Below are 15,144 nucleotides of genomic sequence, written 5' to 3' on the forward strand. Positions count from 1 at the left end.
CTGCTCTGGTTCACCAGAAGCGGCTTAGTCATGCTGGCCACATGACCTGGAAGCTGTACGCCGGCTCCCTCGGCCAGTAAAGCAAGATGAGCGCCGCAACCCCAGAGTCAGTCACGACTGGACCTAATGGTCAGGGGTCCCTTTACCTTTACATTGGGTTACAGACTCTTCAGGTTACAGACTCCGCTAACCCAGAAATAGTACCTCGGGTTAAGAACTTTGCTTCAGGATGAGAACAGAAATTGTGCTCCGGAGGCACGGCGGCAGAGGGAGGCCCCATTAGCTAAAGTGGTGCTTCAGGTTAAGAACAATTTCAGGTTAAGAATGGACCTCCAGAATGAATTAAGTTCTTAACCAGAGGTAAACCCTGTACTGTAGTTTTGGAAGGGACCCATCCAATCCCCTGCAATTCAAGAATTGCAGCTAATGAGCCCTTCTCTCCCCGCAAGGGTCCTTTTGCTCCTTAGTGACATCCCAGGTCAGTGGCAGTTTCGTAATGGACTCATTACGAACTTGCCTTAGTTCAGTTTAACCAACAAGTGCAAAACCAGGCATCTTTACAGGATTTCTGCCAGCAGTAAGGCCTTGCTGGCATTTAACACCTGTGCTCAAAGATCTGCACTTGTTGCCAATATACTACTGGGCCACATTCATGGGGTTACTGTCAGGATATAAAGTCCTTTACAACTTGGGACCAATTTACCTGCAAAAGCGTATATTTGCCCATACAGTATATAGGTCCACTAACTCCACATATTTGTCCACTTCAGTCCGTGGAACTGGCTACAGGTAACCCCTGATCCTCATTTGTAAGAATTTGATTGTTCAGTGTAGCAGCACTTCACTTTGGAACTGCCCCCTACTGATATCAGGCAGGTTCCTTCACTGTATTCTTCTCAATCCAGAAGACTCTTTGTGTGCTCCTATGGAACCCACCAGTCAAGAGGATGTCTATCTAGATATCTATCTTCGTAGGGGCATTTGGCCACGATGAGAACAGGATGCTGGACAAGAAGGGCCACTGGTCTGATCCGGCAGGCTCTTCTTATGTTCTTAGGATTGTCCAAAAGCACCTTTAAGAAATCATTAGCAAGCCTCATTCTGGGATCAGGGATGAGGCTTCATCTCTGCAAGGAGAGGCAGCAAACAGCGAACATTTGCAACCAGGCAGCCATCAATGACAAGGGTGCCCTTTGCCATCCACATGGAAAAAGCCAGCCTGCCACTCGGTGTGTGCATCAGCCACCAGCCACCCTCAATCCAGATGTCAAAGTGAGCCCACAACTCTCTTGTCAACCCCCCCTCCCCCCAATTGCTGGAGATAGGCCAGTAAGGAGCCAGTGACTGCAGGGACCGGGAGGCATCTCACATCCTCTCCACATGGAGCCATCAATAGAAAGGGCAGCCTTGCAACCTGAGCAAGGAAGCTGGTAGAGAAAAGTTTCTCTCCCTCTCTCTTAACACTAGACAACCAACAAAACTGAATATTGAGAGATTCGTGATGGATAAAAGGAAGTCCTCAGAGTTAAACCCTGGAACTCACTTCCGCAGGAGGTCATCTAGCCCAGCTCTCTGCAAAGAAGTTAAAAAACCCTTTCCTTAAAAACAGGGAACTTTAGATGGGATTCCTGCATCGCAGGGGGTTGGACTAGATGACGTTGGGCTCCCTTCCAACTCTACAATTGATTCAATGAAAGGCCTGCCAGGATGAAACAGTTGCCTGCTGGTAGAATGTCAGTTATGGGGGAGTTAGTCTAGCTTCTCTAGGCAGGGAGTTCCAAAGTTGTCTGGGAGCAGCCAGCACTGAGAAGGCCCTGTCCTACACGCCCCCCCCAAATAGGCCCAGGAGTGAGTCAGGATGGAGGGAAGGGCCTCCCCCATAGATCTCAGAGCCTAGGCAGGTTTATACATCAGAATACAACCCTCCAGGTAGCCTGTGACTGAGCCTAATACAATATATGGTAATTTTATTGGGTGATATTTTATTCTTTTCGGAAAGCGTTTTATTGAATTTTATCCACCTAACCCAAACAGCAAAACAGAACTTCATGGGGCAAACACATAAAAGCTAAACCAAGGCTTGCATGGGATGTTAAATCCACAAGTAGAAATGATAAAGCTGGTTCTCTGGATATTTGTGATAATATGCAGAGTGGAAAGTGAATAGTTGCAATTCCTGCCTTGTAGGGGGTTGGCTATATGACCCCTGGGATCCCTTCCAACACTACAATTCTATGTTTCTAGGATTTAATAAAAGTACCATCATAAGAAATGAGAGGTGGAAGAACACAGATTAACATATATTTGTAAATTCTGCCATCCTACTGATAAAGGTTGCACTTCCTATTCTCATGTTTATAATTTATATTTCTGTATTTATATATTTTTAAGCAAAGATGAATGAAACTTGAATCCACCCAATCACCCCCCAGTTTCAATAAATAAATAATTTGCAGAAGCTTGATCTGATAAACAATGGCAGTTAGACAACTTCATTTTGCAAAATTAGAGATAAGATAGCACAACATCTTGAATTATTAGTATTTTTAGTCAGAATATTATGCCAGAGGAAACCTGATTGGTAGTCTGGGATGCAGCGAAAGCCCATATTCATGAATTTTTGATTTAAAAACCCCCATATAAATGCAAACAGTTTACCCAAAAGGAAAGAGATTTAATTCAAAACAATTATAGAAAAAGAAACAGTCCCCACTCAGCCATGAAACTCACTGGGTGATCTTGGGCCAGTCACCATCTCTTAGCCTAACCTACCTCACAGGGTTGTTGTGAGGATGAAATGGGGAAGAGGAGAATCAGGTACACCACCTTAAATTCACTGGAAGAAAGAGGCGGTATATAAATGTAATAAATAAATAAATCACAAACGAAGACATGATCTGGAGGCAGTGGAACAATTAAATTCCATAATATTGATGTATCAATAAATTCAAACTGAAAAATTCAAAAAACACATTTGGTCAAATAACAATTGTTTGAACATAGTAACACAGACCATCTAAATAGCATTCATTATCAACTAAAAGATAGACAAGCAAAAACCTTAATTCCATCTATAGAACATAAAAATAAAAGGGCAACTCTCCAGCAGAAATAGCAAATTCTTTTCAACAATTCTATCAATATTTAGATACACCAGAAAACCCAACAAACTCAAGAACAGATTCATAAAGCCTTTCTAAACATTCTGATGCCTAAAGTGTCAGCTTAAGTTCTCAAAGTCTTGGAATCAAAAGTCACCGAGGAAGAGGTACATAACATAATTTTTTCACTGCATATGGGCCAGATGGCTTGACCAGCAAATTTGATAAACCTTTCCCCAATAAAGTAAGATCTTACTATACAACAATGCATCTCTCTAAATAAAAAAACTCCAGGATTCATGATCAGAAATTATAATTCATTTTATTCCTAAACATGATAAGGATCCTAAACTACCCCAAACGTATAGACCAATTTCTTTACTAAACCAAGATGCCAAAATGGTACTCCATAATTGCTAAGTGTACATAAATATGTAAATCCAGATCAAACTACTTTTATAAAAAATAGGAAATTACAATATAACAAAACAGAAGTATTGGTTGAATTAAGAAAGAAATGAAAGCAAAAATCACTTTTTTTTTGTTTTGGTTGTAAAAAAGGCTTTGCATGGCCTATTCTAGCAAGAACAATAAGAATCCTTCAATAAATGATCTTAGTGGCAGATTCAAATAATGGATTGGCATCTTATATAAGGACCCATGTGTGAATGTTTTCATTACTAATTGTTACTTGTTAAAGCCATTAAAATTACCATTGTGGTGCATGTCAAGGGTGCTCATTACTTTTGTTATTGTTTGCAAAAGGTTTCTAGAACCATTAGCAAGTTTGACAAGAACCAACCAAAGACTTCATGGAATTAACTTTGGCTTGCAAGGTTCAAAATCTCACTGTATGCAAATGATATAGCATTATCATTTACCAAACTAAAAACATCAATACGAAATACATGGACTTTCCAAACACCTTTCGAGAAGCATCCAGTTACATGATCAATACTATTAAACCAGTTGGCTTCTGAATAAACTTGATAATTCAAGTGATAAATACCTTCTGCAAAGCCTTCAGATTTCAATACCAAAAGGCCAATAAACTACTAAGGGGTTTGGTTGCACCCAGATTCACTAATAACCCATTGATCAAAACTGCAATAATATAAGCATGCAAACAGATGAAAGTTGAAAAGGTGGCAGACACTACAACTCTCTTGGAGGGGCAAAATATCAACTCTCTCTATGAATATTCTACCCAGGCTATTCCTATTATCTGCTTTACCATCGGAAACAGATATTTTCCAAGCATAAAGTCTCTCTTTCTCTCTTGCTATGCTTAACTCTTTTCTCCTTCATATCATTTCCTTTTCTTTCTTTTTCTTCCCCTCACTACTTTTATCGACAACAAACTTGTTTGATGTATGACCATCTCAGCTACAAAGTGTAATAATTTTTTATGAATATTTAAAAAGAAGAAATGTGAGAGCAAGTGGTGTGCGGCGCACATGGCTTGCAATATATACAGAAAGGTAAGCCCATAGTTGAAACCATCAGAGGCACAAGGAGTAGCAAGAGCAAAAATCTTTATATTACATCGAGAAAAATTCTCAGCCAGTTACCTGTTGCTTACCCCAGATTTCTTGAAAGGCTTGCGGAAGAGACAAATGTCTTTTTTTTAAAAAAATGTAGTCAATAAAATCCCACCATAGACAAAAAAGAGGTCGCTGTTATTTCCCCTTCTAAATAATGGGTAAATTTCCCATGTAATGAGTTAGTTTTCCATGTAATGTAGTTCAGTATTGGGGGCTTTAGCTGCTGTTCTGCACTCTTCGGACACCAGGGTCCCTGCACTGCAGGGGGTTGAACTAGGTGACTATTGAGGTTTCTTCCAACTCTACAGTTTTATGATTCTATAAGGAGGCGTTAATTTCAGACAATGGCCATATTAGAAGCAGCTAACAACAGTCGGAAACGACAAGTGAAGAATTCCAGACACCCCGAGAAATTAAATATTTGCAGTTTCAGAGGCCTTGGATTGATTCTCCCTCATTCCTATTTATCTCCTTAGAAGTGACGGTTCCTGAGAAATGGCTCAGCCAATGTCATTTCCATTGCCTTGCAGTGAACCCGCCCCCTCCGTTAGCCACGTTATCGCAGAGGGTGGTGCAAAGCTCCCTTTTTGCGGGGGTCCAAGGAAGGCTCATCCACGCTGCCGATATAGAAAGAGATTGGCAGGTTTTGCACAGCGGGTGCCGCAAGATGGCCGCCTCATTGCACGCGCCCCCTATTATTTCTCACAAGGGGCATCTCAGTCCCGGCAAGAGCATAATGCTAACAGCATGCTCCAAAAATGGCTCCAGATCTAAACAATCTTGAGGAACACACATCTGCAAGCTGTCAGTGTGACTTCTCTGCGCTTTCCGTTGACTATACATGGCCTTGCCAGGGAGGCGGGTGGCCTAGGAATCGTAGCAAAGGAATTCCTGACAGACAGACAGACATCCAACCTTTGCTTAACCCCCCACCCCCCAGTGATTGAGAGTTCACTACTTTCCAAGGCATAGAACCATAGAATTGTAGAGTTGGAAGGGACCTCAAGGGCCATCTAGCCGAATCCCTTGCAATGTAGGAATCCCAGCTAATGGATGGAAAGCCAGTTGGAATTCCTCACAAGAGCAATGGCTGGATATAGTTGGAAGCCCCCGCCCAGGTGGGAGATTCCTGCACCTTTCCTGCACATCTGGGGAAATCTAGCATGCAGTGAGCGCCAGGCACAAGACAGGGGCTTGAATCTCACCTAGCATGGAGCAGGGGGTTAAATAAATTTTTATTTATATCCCACCCTTCCCGATTTAAAAACAGGCTCAGGGCGGCTAACAGCAAATATAAAACATTGATTAAAATGCGACTTAAAAACAGCACAAAACAGCATCAATATCAATAAAATTCAAAAAAATCAGGGCTCCCCAACAAAACCCACTTCCGCCCTATTTATTTGGGGCTGTTGAATTGTTGCCAAGGCAGAGGCAGATCCCGTCCCCCCCACCCGCCCCGTGGTGCGTGGTGTGTTTATTTATAAGGTAAAGGTAAAGGTACCCCTGCCCGTACGGGCCAGTCTTGACAGACTCTGGGGTTGTGCGCCCATCTCACTTAAGAGGCCAGGGGCCAGCGCTGTCCGGAGACACTTCCGGGTCACGTGGCCAGCGTGACATCGCTGCTCTGGCCAGAGCCAGAGCCAGAGCCGCACACGGAAACGCCATTTACCTTCCCGCTGGTAAGCGGTCCCTATTTATCTACTTGCACCCGGAGGTGCTTTCGAACTGCTAGGTTGGCAGGCGCTGGGACTGAGCAGCGGGAGTGCACCCCGCCGCGGGGATTCGAACCGCCGACCTTTCGATCGGCAAGCCCTAGGCGCTGAGGCTTTAACCCACAGTGCCACCTGCGTCCCTGTGTTTATTTATAAACCTGTTTAATTTCCTTCCTTTTCTTTCCAAGAATGCTCAAGGTGACCTTTGAGATAATAAGACCAAATTCAGCCAGGAGAATGAGAGGCAAATGCCAAATGTCAAAACCACAGCAGCAGAGAAATAGGAGGACGCCACATGCTTCCCCAAACCGGAACATTAGGAGAGCCTGAAGGATTGGCCAATGGCCCATCTAGGCCAGCACTTTATTCTCACAGTGGCCAACCAGATGCCTGTGGGAAACCAGCAAGCAGGACCTGAGCATAACAGCACTCTCCCCCTCCTGCGTTTTTCAGCAACAGGTATTCAGAAGCATTGCTGCTGCCAGCTGTGGAGGCAGAGCAGAGCCATCATTACCAGTAGCCACAGGTAGCCTCCTCCTCCATGAATTTGCCCAATTCAAGGCCATCCAAGTCAGTGACCATCGCTGCCTCCTGTGGGTGGTCGTTCTGTTGTTCAGTTATGTGCAGCATAAATAACTTTCCTAAATATGACCTGAAAACACCTCCAGGCTAGATTTCTGCTATGCGCTCTATGTGGGGCTTCCCTTGCACTTGAACCACGAGCTGCTGCCAATGCAGAATGCTGCAGCACGATTGCTGATGAGAGCGAGGCCTTGTCAGAATTATTATGCCTTTGATGCTCAGAAATGTGCGCTGTTTGCCAAGGTGTTACTATTAGTATATAAAGCCCTTAACAAGTTGGGACCAGTTTACCTGCGAGGTCACCTTGCCCCACAGGTGGCCACTCAACCACTCCAAGTAGCAGAATTGGCACGACTACATGTGCCACATGACACCTGCTCTACATTGGCAAGGAATCTATATTTTAGTGAAGAAGAGCAATTTGTGAATTTTTAGGTTCATGTTTTAGGGTTCATGCCCGCCACATCTCCTTACCAGTTGGGACAGCTGAACCCGTACGTCACTGGTTTCCAACGGGGATTCACTGGGTGGTGGAATCTTCCTCTCTGGGATGGACTGGCTTCCCCTGTGTTTCTTGGATCTGACTGGCAGCGACATGAATTCTTTCCCAGGGATCTCTACGTCTCCGTTCTGGTCCTGAGGAGAAGTGACGAAGAGGTCATTGCTGTAGATGGAGACACCTTAAGGCAAGGCAGGGGGCATTTCCCTCTTGTTGGAGGCCACATTCCCTCAGGGGTGATCTTCTGGGAGCCACATGACAGAGGTGACAGGGGCCGCTCCTTCTCCCTCCCTCACCCCCCATGCCCTGCCACTCTAGAGAGGAATGCCTTTCCAGAAAGGAAGGAGATGCAGGCTGAATGTTGCCTGTCATTACTGATTTATAATGGCTTCTCAGCTGTTTACAGGTGTAAATCCGTCTGTAAGTAAAACATGTGGTACTGAAAACATTCAGAATTAAAATGTAGAATAAAACAAGCCACTTAAAAAGCATAAAAATTAAAATTTTGTTTTTTTGTTTAAAAAGATTAAAACCCATCAACTAGGAAGTTCAAGTACAGGGGGATGCTGGCCTAAACAGGCATGTTTTCAAGATCCCTCTTCCTCCTCTTCTCCACCACCAACTGATGCCTCCCTTTACCTTTTCTGATGAGAATCTCAGGAGCTCAAGGCTGCTCATGCGGTTCCTCTGGATCCTCTTGGGCCTTGCCCCTGAAAAAGCAACAGGAGATGGGTGGGTGAGCTGGCCAACCATCGTCTAGATTCAACCTTCATGGCCAAAAACAAAAAACCACCCAGTAAAAAAATTAATTAACAGGAGAAGTCATTAATTGAGGTGCAGCAATATAAGGTCACCTGGGCAGGTGTCGTGGATGATGCAGTTATCCAAATGTATAGAATCACAGAATTGAATAATAGAATTGTAGAGCTGGAAGTGACACCAAAGGTCATCTATTCCAACCCCCTGCAATGCAGGAATACGTTTATTTGTTTACTTCATAATTTTTTGTTAGTTGTGATTTTTGTTTGTCTGTTTAATTGCAAACTCTATTGAAATAAAATTCAAAATAATTCCCAAGTGGGAAGTGCTGTCTTCCAGGACAAATGCATGTCCAGATGTTGAGTTTCCTATATCGATTCCTGCATTGCAGGGGGCTGGACTAGATGGCCCTTGGGGTCCTTTCCAACTCTGCAGTTCTATGATTCTATGAATCTTGAATGCAGTCGTCCATGTGGCATCAGAGGAGACTTGGGAAATCTTTTACATGGCAGGATTTGCTTCAGTACAGAGCAGTGGTTCTCAAAGGGTGTGACTCACCACATTAATGTGGCAGGAGAGGATGGCAAGTGTGGAGGGGAAAATTCAAGGGCATTCAAAGAAACATTTAAACAGTATAGTATAGTATCAAAATATATATATTTTTATTTGCAGAATATGGATAGATGTCTTTTCAAAATGAGAGAAAGAGTATCAAGAGATACCAAGGACAAATCCTAGTTGTGATCCAGAATACCTCTCTTCTACTGTTCTCCACAATATATTGTTGTGAACAGGGATTTTCACCTCTGACAAATATGAAAGATCAGAACAGAGAAAGGCTTATTTGTGCTGATGAGGAGATGAGAGTCTGTCTGTCTCAAATCAGACCTAATATAAATGAGATTACCTGGCAATAGCAAGCTCACGCCTCTTATGCAGTTTGTAAGTGTACTTAAGGTACATATGGAAGAGGCTCACTTATAATTGCATTTTGGGAATGATTTACATTCTTATGTAGCCACATCATTTTATACTTTCTGCATGTCCCATGATCATATTATAATGTATGTTATAAAAGTTCTATGTTATAAATCAAACACTGCTAAGAGTTGGTTCCCCCCCAACATGCTTCTGTTTGTTTTCCAATGTATTAATTATCAATAAAAAAATCAGTGTGAGCAAATTTTTATTCTGAAAGTGTGGCCCAAGAAAAAAGTTTGAGAACTACTGATCTAGAGTATCATAAATTTTTATATATCACTTGATTGTAAAAAACACACACACCCTCAAAGCAATTTACAAACAGAATCAAACAATGCATTAAAAAAACACCAATCAGTTAAAAACTACTATTAAAAAAAGCCTTCGTGGGGCACTTTTTGCACTATGACCCCCATAATCCCTGGCAATTGACTGTGGTGGGAGTTGTAGTCCCTTCATTTGACGTTTTTAAGCAGAGGTTGGCTGACTATCTGTCAGGGATTATTGAGCCTCACAGAGACCGGATCCCTCACGCCTTTTCCCGAATACTTTGAGAGCCTCTTGCATCAGTGACAAAGACACTTCCCAAAATAAGCGGGAGTTATAGCACCCCAGCCGCCCCAGAAATCCCAGCCGCCTCTGAGCTAAGCTGTAATTAAGTCCGACGGCATCTTGAATCAGCCAAAGAACTGTAATTAAAGCAACAAAACCGAGTCCTTCATGGAGAAAAACAAGTGGGCCTGTCAAAGGAAGCCCACAGCTTACATCTTTCACTAACAAAAGAGCCGAGAGGATAAGGCCAGCCCTTGAATCTCCCTGCTTCTGTTGGAGGCCAGAGCCCTGGCAAGGTCACAGCCAAGGAGCCAAGTTTGGAGTTTGTACTGAAAAGCGAATCTCCCAAATTTGCACTCATCAATGCAAGAGGTGAATGGAAACACAGCCCTCCTTCCAAATCTGCACTTGCCCCAAAATTTATTAATTTCTAATTATTGCATTTATATCCCACCTTTTCCCCTCTAATGAGCTCAGAGGGGTTCCTCCCTCCTCATTCAATCCCCACAACAACCCTGTGAGGTAGGCTAGGCTGACAAAGGTAGTGACTGGTCTCTCAAGGTCACACCCAGGGACCTTCATGACTGAGCAGGGAGTTGAACCCTGGACACTCTCAGGTCCTAGTCTGATACTCTTAACCACCACACGACACTGCCTCATAACCCACCACAACCCCTATTAGTCACAACCGGCTCTGCACTGAGATGGCCGGCTGGGTATGGGTTTTCCGTCTTCTAGATGGACTACCTTCCCCAGTTGAAGAGCCCCAACTGCCTCTCATTGAGGTGTAGGCAACCTTTTCCTGCATTCCCTACTGGGCAACTCCCTGCAGAGACTGTACAAAACTGGCAGTGAATGAGGCAAGGTCCCATATTTGGCAATGCCACCCCACTTCCTCGCTTCCCCTTGACCGCTAAGACAGCTGAAAAAGGGATATAATGCTCGAGGAGCTTTGGGACTTAATCTTAGGGCCGCATGAAATTAGACAGAGGGCTGCAGGGTCCCTGCCCTGAATTGCAGGGGTTGGGCTAGATGACCACCAGGGTACCCTCCAATTCTACAATTCTATAACCAGGAGTGCAAGCATATGCATCATATTTCCACATATTTGTACTCCGCCTTTTTCCTTGATAGGGACTTGTCAGGGAACTGCCATCAGAGCCAGAGGAGGAGGGAGGGCTCCAGAGGGATTCCGGAGAGCGTCCCAGGAGGGAGAGAGGCAGCCCATCTTCTGGGGAAGGAAATCAGCGTAGCACCAGTGGAGAAGGGGGGCAAATGGGGGAATCGGCGAGGGGGCTCCATGACTCCTCGCAGGAGACCAGCGGGGAGAGCACGGGTCCTCCGCTGCCCACACCCTCCCTGCGCAGAAGGCTTCCGCACAGGGAGAGTAGGCGGAGAATAGGCGTCAAAGAGCTTCTTTGCTGGAAGAAGTTCAAGAAACGCCCACTGATGGATTCTGCCAGTGATTGAGACAGCCACGGATGAGTGGCTGTCTGGACAGAAAGGGTTCACCCAGGTAACCCAGCCAAGTGTGGCGCCGATTTACGCACAAGCAACCCCTAGAACCATTACAGGACTCAAGCAGCTTATAGATAAAAACAAGAACAGCTAAAAACATAGGGGGAAAGCAACCGGTAACAAACAATTAAACACTGATTGAATTAAAACCACACACACACACACACACACACACACACACACACAGAACTCCTATTAAAACCACACAAATAATTACAATAAAAACGGCATGATATCAGCCCTTTCATTAAAAGCAGTCAGTTCCCCAAAGTCTGTTGGAAAAAGAAAATTTTCACCTGCCAGTGGAAGGATAAGGACAACAGTGCAGGAATCATAACTAAAGCTGGGACAATTCAGAGAGCCTGGCCGTCAGGGGACAAACAGGGACTTGTTTAGCTCCAGTGTGTTCTCAGAGCAGCCCCAAGTAGAACAGAGTTCCCTGCTTGAAGGTGCAAAAAGTGGCATTTGCTGACCTGCGTCTCCTTGGAGGTGTGCAAACAAGGTGGAGAAAGGCACCACTTTAGTGCCGTGGTTGGGGCGCGTCTGTTGACTTTGAATGCATTAGAATACCAGCCAGCTCCCATGACCATGCTGAGCACATGGAGACAGCCCTTTGATGTGTCGCGCTGGGGATGGCAGCCCGGCGTTCATAGAGTGCTTGCAGTAAACGGGAAATCCCCCGTGGTTTTGTCTGGTCCAGAGTGGCAAGTGCAAAACAGCAGAAGCAGATCCATGTTCACAGCAGGTGGAGGATGCCGTGGAGAGGAGGAGGCTGGCTAGAAGGTGCTTTGTGCACAACAAGGACATAAGAATGTAAGAAGAGCCCTGCAACAGCAGCTGGATCATGGCAAAGGGGGCCCATCTAGTCCATCCTCCTCCTCTCACAGTGGCAAATCAGATGCCCAACTGGGAAGCCAGAATGCAGGATCTGAGCACAAGAGCCCCCCCTGCCCCCTGCCCCTGTGTGGTTTCCAGCAACTGGTGTTCAGAAACATCACTGCACACAGCTATGGAGGCAGAGCATAGACCTTGTAGCTACTAGTCCTCCATAACTCTCTCCTCCATGAAAGCCCTCTCCTCTCATCTTTTAAAGCCATCCAAGTTAGTCATCATCCTCTCTTGTGGGAACAAGTTCCATAGTTTAACTCTGTATTGTGTGAAGGAATTTCTTTTGTTTGACCTGAATCTTCCAACATTCAGCTTTGTTGGATACCTGTGAGTTCTGGTTTTATCATGGAACTGTAGAGTTGGAAGGGTCCTTGAGCGTCATCTACTCCAACCCTCTGCAATGTAGCAATCTTCACTTAAATCATTTATGACAGATGGCCATACAACCTCTGCTTAAAAACCTCCAAGGAAGGGGAGTTCACAACCTCCCACAGGAGCCTGTTCTACTGTATAATAATAATGCTTATTAAATCATATCTGCCATCCTGTATTAAAAGCTCAAATTTGTCTTGCTTGTTTCTCGTATTCTGTGCAATAGCATAGAAACAACTGAAACCATGAGTCATTCCCTTCAGCTGCTTTCTTCTTGTCGTTTCCTGCCCTTTAGCAGGTTTCAGGAGCACCACCTTAGTTTCTTGTGCATAGATGAAGCTACTATCCCCAGTACCAGGTGTTCCCCAGTGATATGTAATATTGTCTCCCACTCCCTCAAGATTTAGTTTAAAGCTCTCCTGATCAGGTTGACAAGACTCTTAGCAAACACATTCTTGCTAACCCATCTCTTGTCAGAAGGCCTTCCTCAAGGAAGCAGAGACCATGGTCCAAGAAGCCAAACCCTTCCTGATGACACCACCTGTATAGTCAGCAGTTTACTTCCAGTATTTTCCTCTTTTCCTGGGCCATGATCTTCAACAGAAAAAAGTGATGAAAAGGCCACCTGTACCCCAAGGCTCTTCAGCTTCCTGCCCAGAGTCTCATAGTCCCTTGTTACATGGCTGTGTCTGGCAGTATTGTTTGGATCCACATGAAACAGAAGGAAGGGGCTGGTGGTCTGTGGTCTTTATGAGAGAGTGAGGAAAACGTCTCTTATCCAAGATTAGGGATTTACAGCAACTGGCCACACATTTCCAAAGATAACTTTTCACCAAAGCCATGAAGGTCATAAATCAAAACAAGGAAGGCTTCAGTTTTGAAGCTTGCCTCCATTCCTCTCCTTTCTGTTTCAACGATGTGGCCAAAAAGCCACCAGCTAATTTCACCTCTGCACAATGCCCCTGCACAATGCCCCTTAAGTTCTGCCTCTCTAGGCCACCAAAATGCATTTGTTATTTTGGAAGTCTCTGCCTATGGATATCAAGCAGGTACCTTTGCTGAACTCCTTTTGCTGAACTCCTTTTGCCAAAAACATGCCTGTTTAGAATGTGAATTTTAGCCTGTTTTAATATCTTAACTTTTTGTCTGTTTTAAAGTATTGTTGTAAACCTTTATTTTCTCTTTTTTTGTAAACCACTTTGAAAAAAATAAACAAAATAAATAACTTTGCATTTTCTTTTCTGCTTTCCTTTTCAGGAACATTTTGTCCTCCTGATGAGGTCTGAACATGGGAGCCCATTCAAGGGCCTGATGAATGAGGTCACTGCTGCCACTGAGAGCTCCAGATCAAGAGCTCTGCTGGATTGATGCAGTTCCAAATCCACTTCCCACGCCAGAAATCATGCACTCAAGTTCACCCAAGCCCAGTCCTTAGCGCTGATCCTATCAAAAGGAGAGGGAGGCCAAATTGGACTCTGCGGTGTTGGGAAGTGTTGTCAGCGGTTGTCATCTGGGATGAAAAAGAAACTAAAAAGCTTTAAAGGGCAGAGCTTGAATGACCTTTTAAATAAATACATGGCATGATTTTATTTCATAAACAAATACTGAGGCACCTGAAATCTTCTAAAATTCCCTCAAAGATGGTCTTGTCCTCCTTTGCAAATGTCAAGTATGTTTTCTCTAATACTGCTTAATTGTCTGAGGGGTCGCAATGATCTTGGTACATATTATCATTTGTGGTGGGAATGTCAGTTGGTGAAAGATGTTTGGAATTTAATTTTGACAGAAATGATAAACATTACTAAAGAAACTGCCCAAAATTAATGTGACTGAATATTTTTGATGATACCAATGTAGACATATATTGTCAAAAGAATTTGTCTTGATGCATGATCTTGACAGCTTGAATAGTAATGGCAACAAGTGGAAAACAGCTCAAAATCTTACAGTGAGCACTCAATACCCCTCACTCTGGAATACAGCTATAACAGAGAAAATTATGCATAATCCTGTATCAATGAACCTGCAGACACTTTTAATATGATTTGGCATTCCTTTATTCATATACATTTTCAAGTCAACCCTCATCGCAAGCCTGGAAAATCTGGAATTAGATTGATAATCAGATAATGGTCTTTACTTGCACTTCGTTATTTTCACCCATGTGCAACTGGTCTGTAGCGTTGGAAGGGATTCCAGGGGTCATCTAGCTGAACCCCCACAATGCAAATGTCTGGTTCCTTTCAGACCATATAGAACCCTTGTTCTCACAATGATGGAACTCACAGGTGGAGAATACACACACACACACAATTTGTATGGGGCATATTTGTATGAGTTAAAACTTAGTTTTCCCTCAGGAGCAGTTTTCCACATGAGTAATTAAACATTCACGAGGAGGTCCCCGAACTAGGGAGCTTCTCCATGCAAAGCCAGTACTGTGCATCTGAGCTACAGCCCTTCTCCTTAAAAATAAAGTTTATAATCCTTATAAAGGTAAAGGTAAAGGTACCCCTGCCCGTACGGGCCAGTCTTGACAGACTCTGGGGTTGTGCGCCCATCTCACTTAAGAGGCCAGGGGCCAGCGCTGTCCGGAGACACTTCCGGGTCACGTGGCCAGCGTGACATCGCTG

The 15,144-nt window shown here is 44.1% G+C and overlaps 1 protein-coding gene across 1 annotated transcript in view; it reads right to left on the minus strand.

Moving 5' to 3' along the window:
- Window positions 1-15,144, minus strand: part of GPSM1 (G protein signaling modulator 1) — a 55,131-nt gene that overhangs the window by 18,892 nt on the left and 21,095 nt on the right. Inside the window, exons 10-11 of the mRNA XM_079961324.1 lie at window positions 8,081-8,151; window positions 7,417-7,578 (exon numbers count right to left, since the gene is read on the minus strand). Coding sequence (XP_079817450.1) covers window positions 7,417-7,578; window positions 8,081-8,151 — 233 coding nt within the window. The remainder of the gene's footprint in view (window positions 1-7,416; window positions 7,579-8,080; window positions 8,152-15,144) is intronic.

This window comes from Podarcis cretensis (assembly GCF_951804945.1).
Source record: "Podarcis cretensis genome assembly, chromosome: Z".
Lineage (NCBI taxonomy): Eukaryota > Metazoa > Chordata > Lepidosauria > Squamata > Lacertidae > Podarcis > Podarcis cretensis.